This window comes from Nicotiana tomentosiformis, chromosome 1 (assembly GCF_000390325.3).
Source record: "Nicotiana tomentosiformis chromosome 1, ASM39032v3, whole genome shotgun sequence".
Classification (NCBI taxonomy): domain Eukaryota; kingdom Viridiplantae; phylum Streptophyta; class Magnoliopsida; order Solanales; family Solanaceae; genus Nicotiana; species Nicotiana tomentosiformis.
The window spans coordinates 115,253,775-115,259,774 of record NC_090812.1 but is presented as its reverse complement, the minus strand read 5'-3'; the positions used below and the strand labels follow the sequence as shown (position 1 = coordinate 115,259,774).

The following is a 6,000-nucleotide window of genomic DNA, read 5'->3' as shown; positions in this document are numbered from 1 at the left end:
TAGCATGATTTAATGCAACTTGATAAGCATTATAAATAGTTTAAGCATTTATTCTAATTGAGACTATTGCTTCTGAAAGTTGAGACAACTCATCATTTTCAAGTGCTAAACCATTATAAACAGTTTCGTACCAAAATTGAGGACTTTCTAATTTCATACAAGGATTTAACAAAGCAACAATACCATAAATAAGGGGAATAGGGAAAAAATATTTTTTAAACTTTTTTCTCATAGAATCAATAGCAAGTTAAAAAATTTCCCCATACTTTAAAAAATTAGCAAACAAATTTGCAAGTTCTGCAATATAAACTAAACAATTAGAAATTGTAGGATAATATTGCCCAGAAAATTCATTTGTAGCAATATGATTTTTTTTTCAAGCATTTTAACATTAGCTCAATCCCCATTCGTAAGGTGCTCATCATCACTTACATGTGCATTAAACGTTGAGATTATGAGGGTTTTATATTCATATGCAACAACCAAACTTTCATACATGCAATTCCATCTAGTTGGACAAGGTTTAGAAACCTTTCTTTCTCTTAGGCCAAATTCATCGCATCTTTTAAAATATTCTCTAAGTCTACTTTTACGATTTGAATAAAAAAGCCAGTTAAGAGCCATTTTAACCTTTTCAATTTTAATATTTAAAATTCTCATACCATCACCCATAATTAAATGGTAAATATGACAAATACATCTAACATGAAAAATGTTACTAAATGCAGAATTTAGCGTTGTGGTAAGCAAGGCTATACCATTTGTGTTACTAGTAGCATTATCCATTGAAACTGACATTATTTCATCACTAATGCAAAAATATCTACAAATATCCGTAACTGTGCTAGCAATAAACTGCCATGTGTGACTTGAATTAATTATTCTATAAGTAATTATGCGCTTTTGCATTATCCAATCCTCATCAATCCAATGACTGGTAACAATAAGGTAATCACAGTCATTGCCACTTCTACCCATATCAGTTGCAATAACAACATGACAATTTATATGAGTAAATAAATAGCGCAAATATTGTTCATATTCATGCTTATATTTATAAACATCGCTCTTTACGGTTGTTCGAGGAAAACCTTTATAAGTAGGATTAAAAAAATTCTAATATAATGCACAAAGTTAGGATAAGAAGGAAAACTATAGGGTAAGCACATAACAATTACCATTTTTGCCAATTCTTCCCGATCTTTTTTTGGATCATAATATAAAATACCACTGGTAACAATGTTAATTCCCAATTGAAATTGATTTGAACTAGTACTAGGGTCAGCCTGAATAGGACTAGGTACACTTTTTCTCTCGGCCAAAGCTTTCAGACGTTCATATATGATTCTATCTTGAGGGTGTTTTTTTTATGTGTCTAGCCAAAGTTCCCCCCTCCCCCGATCCAAAATATTTAAAAGATAACCCATTACCACAAGTTTTACACTTAGCCTTATTTTCTGGAACTAGTTGAGTAAAGAAAGGCCAAACATGAGATGTTTCCGTCCGTTTGGTAGGTTGTCTAGAAAAAGTAAGGGCAGTAACATGAGTATCAGATGGGACATCATTTGGATTAGCAGGTTTATCACTAGTTGGGTTAACATCAGGAGCAAGACTAGTGGGTGTATCATCATCCGGTTGAGTTTCATCAAGATTAATTTCTTCATCATTATTTTCATCAATGGTATTATAATTATTAGAATAAAGAGCATTCATTAATTCATGGTCTAATTATTTACCGGGTGCAATATTATGGCAAAATTGACTCACGATAAATTGTAATAAACTATTATCGCTATCAAGAATAATAGGTGTAGGACGGATATAGGGTTTGGTTCGGGGAGCCGGGGGTAGGGGAGGAGGAACATCATGACCGCTATATTCGCCACTCTTGGATTTTCCCTTATTTTTACCAATTTTATTTTAAGGAAGCCATCTTAATTAATTAAGTAATAGCAAATAAATAAAACAAACAAACTATAATATTAAAACTTAAGAGTTGGAACGAGTTTACCGAATTGACGAACAACTTGTTGAAAATTGATTATCGTTGAAGACTCGAAGACTTCAATTCACCAACTTCACAATTTTTTCACAAATTGTAACAATAAAATAAGCAATAGTAGCAAGTATATAAGAAAATTACAGGGAGATTATGATAGATTGATATTGATTTTGTAAGAAAAATAAAAGAATGAGGGGTATTTATAGTTGAAAATAGGGAAAAAGTGTAATTATATATTTTTTTTGGGTTAAAACAAAGTTGGGGGGTGGGGGTGGGGTTAAATGACTATTTTATAAATAGCCAACGAATATTTTTGACAGCCCAACGACTGTTTTTAAAAATTTTCATTTAAAAAAAAAATTACTGTTGGGACCATTTGGCCCGTCAAGGGACCGATCCGATCCCTGGCGGTCCAAACAGTCCTGATCCCTGACAGTCACAAAGCATAAGACTAGCCCACAATATCGGCCCAGACTCACTAATACCAGTTCTATCAATCCTGGCTCATTTGGCCCGCGATCTCGGACGGATCCCGATCCCAAACCCACCACTTCACACCTTTAAGGTAAAGGTGTTTAAATGGATTTTGGTGACAAAATTAAGAGACAGCATATGTATGAGAATCGGGGACGCTTACGGTTGATCTTTTGCTGGCCAAGCGCGTTAGCCGACTTGCGAGACACGTGTCATAATAATAGTGGGTAGTAGTTTCTAGAAGGCATGGATGGACTCAGAGCCTTTGATATACTTTAATATAAAAAGTCCCAATGTCTCTGGAATTTGGTCTGTTACTACACACAAAAAAAAAAAAAAGTCTCTTTTCTATTTTCGGACGCTAAAGGGAGCATAACTTTCCCCCCACTCTCTCTCTGCCGGTTCCTTAGATTTCCCTCTCCTCAGGTAATTAATCTAAATTCTGATATTTTTAGGGTTTTGTTTGGTTTTATCTACGGTTCCTTGATATTGATATTTGTATGGGTGTATCTGAAGGTTATTGTGTAAAAGATTTTCCCTCTCTTCCCCCAAAGTAGAGCTTAATTGTGGAAATTGGTACCAGATTAGGGTTCTCTTTTTTCTAATTGCGATTTCAAATTAAAATCGCCTAATTATTCTTTTGTCTACTTTTTTCCCGTCGAATATTCTTCTGCTTCTGGCATGTTAAAAGCAAGCATTTCCTCAAAAAGCTTTGTTGCAACATTGATTTGACAATCCGGATAAATTGTATCGGTTAGTTCGTGGTGCTTTTTAACTGGATGCTATTACCCTGACCCAAAAAAATAAAATAAAACCGGAGACAACGTCTAACTCTTTTTGTGTGTGTATTAAGACATGTATTCTTCATTTATTTTTTCTTTTGGACATAAATGTTTGGCTTAACTAATTGGAAGTAGCTGATAAGCATCAAGTGCTATTAATTCACTTCTAAGTGCTAGAACTTATTTTACAAAAAGGCAGTTATGTATTGAAATTGATAATAGGCTAAGCTTTTGTTTTCCAAGATAAGCCGCTTCTGAATATTTGCTTTAACCGGTTCATCACTATTTCCCTTTTTAGACCTTTGTTTTCTCTAATGTTCTCCTCGGTTGTGAATATTCCAGGTCATCTTTTCAGCTCACTGAGTTTTACGTTGCGGTCTACCTAAGAAAGCCTTTTTATTGAACTGTTTGAGATGGCTGAGGTATTATTAACCTTTTTTCATATGCCAGTTATAATCAATCTAATATTAGTTCCTTCACTAGACTTTGTGCATAGAGACATTTACTTACAAAACATAACTTTGATTGTTGCAGGAGGGTCACAAGGTTTCCTTGAACGTCTATGACTTGAGCCAAGGTTTAGCTCGCCAGTTGTCTACTACATTTTTGGGGAAAGCTATTGAAGGAATATGGTAAGTTGCATACTATCTGAAGGGCATTCTTTTCTTTTGAGTGATGATTGGATGGGGTTAATTGGGATATATTGAAACCAAATTTTCTTTTGAGTGATGATGCAGGGGATGGGGGTAATTGGGATATATTGAAACCAAATTCTGCTCTCTGATTAATAAGATTAAGTAAAATCCTATTACATAGAGGAGACCGACGCTTATGTGCTTGCCACTTAGCTTATGCCTTGTCGACTCTTTAAGAGCATAACTTGAGAACATTTAAGCTAGGTGGCATTTGCATGTTTTCTTATAGTTTTCTAAATCCACTAGTCTTTAAGAGTAACGTTTATGTATGAGGTAAAGCTTTCCTGCTTTGGTGCATCAAAGCCAGCAGAACTGTCTTCCATAGCCTGATCTTATATTAAGTTGCGACTAAACATATTGGTGCAGGGATGATAAATTTTCTTGTGTTTTTCTGTCCAATTTCATGGAGGTCTTACCTCTCCTGTAGTTCTCACCTAATGAGTAGTTCGTTTGTGCCTGTCATAGCAGTAGTGTGAATTGTCTTTCTATCTCCTTTAATTCAGATCTTTGTGTATCTATCATGTAGGCACACAGGAGTGGTGGTTTATGGTCATGAATATTATTTTGGAGGTGGTATACAACATGCTCCAGCTGGGACGACTCCATATGGGACTCCTATTCGAGTTGTAGACCTTGGCATCACACACGTACCCAAGGATGTCTTTGAAATGTATTTACAAGAGATAAGCCCTCGGTATACTGCAGAGACATATAGTTTGCTAACCCATAACTGCAACAATTTCAGCAATGAGGTTGCTCAATTTTTGGTCGGTGCAACCATTCCAGATGATATTTTGAATCTTCCTAACGAGGTTATGAACAGCCCAATGGGTGCCCTTATAAGTAAGTTGTTCTTTGCACTTTCTGTATTGAACCTCTGTACGACATTTTTGATTGACGTAAATACCTGATCTTAGTGAAACATGAAGTTCTGTGTTGGTTACCTTTTTGTCTTTTTCATATCGTAAAATTTTGCTGTTCTGTGTTGGTTTCCTTTTGTCTTTGTCACATCCAGAATTTTCAGGAAAGATGCCTGTTCTTGTGTGTAAATGCGCCTTACTTTCGTTATTAGTTCTGCGAAGTGTTGTGCGTGTGGACTAATTACGTGATGCTTTCTCGGACAAAGTTTAATTCATGTGTTTTGGCGGCTTCCATAACTTAAGAGTTCTTAGATATTCAAAATAGTGCAAACCATCTCCCTCTTTGGTGGTAATAACGATATACTTGAAATGACATTTGAGCTATGTACAGTATTTCAACCTCACCATTTTAGTTGCAACTTTCCCCATCAATTACTTTTTGCTTGGTTTATATGCAAAAAGTTACTCATTACTTGTCAAAGAAACTATATGCATTGCTGCTCTGTGCATTGAAAGTAATTTCTGGAGGAAAATTTTGTTTAAAATGTTCAGTATTTAGGCTTACTCGATGCATTATTATCTTGATGCAGTGCCCATGATACAACAACTGGAATCAACATTGAGGGCTAACGCAGTTCCTCAAGCACCCCAGTTCAGACCACCTACTGTTGCTTCTGCTTCCCAGCCGATGGTTTCTGGTGGAAAGAGCCAAGTCGGAGAGGATAAATCTGGATCAGTAGTGAAGCCTGCCAAACGTGAAGAAAAACCTGCGGGAGAGCAAGAGAAGACACCTGCTAATACTGCTGTGAGGGATCCTCTGGGGGACTCACGAAGCAAGGTACAAGAGGAAATCACCCGTGAATTTGCTGCAATCATGGCAACTGGAACATTGCGTGCGAGTGAGGCTGCTGCTTTAGCAACTAAGAGAGTTATGCAAAGATATGGACACACAACTGCTGCTTTGAACTAATGACAAAAATGTTTGTCAATTCTTAATTTTTTCACATCTGTTGGATAAAGTAATATCCAATTGAATGATGTGAGCCTAGACATTTAGGCTATTAAGTAGTAGGAGGTATCTCGAATTATTGATTCCTAACTAAGGTTTTTCCTTGAAAGAGATCCGTATCTTGTACGCCTTTTGGACTTTATTAATTGAATAAGAACTTTTTGCAAGACCATGCGCT

General features: G+C 35.9%; 1 protein-coding gene across 1 annotated transcript; it reads left to right on the top strand.

Moving 5' to 3' along the window:
- Positions 1 to 2,740: 2,740 nt before the first annotated feature.
- On the top strand, positions 2,741 to 5,991 carry LOC104100241 (uncharacterized). The gene is made up of 5 exons (XM_009607429.4): positions 2,741 to 2,902; positions 3,601 to 3,680; positions 3,793 to 3,890; positions 4,480 to 4,796; positions 5,404 to 5,991. Exons 2-5 carry the CDS (start codon positions 3,672 to 3,674, stop codon positions 5,781 to 5,783), a joined length of 804 nt encoding a protein of 267 aa, XP_009605724.1. The 5' UTR covers positions 2,741 to 2,902; positions 3,601 to 3,671; the 3' UTR covers positions 5,784 to 5,991.
- Positions 5,992 to 6,000: the final 9 nt, after the last annotated feature.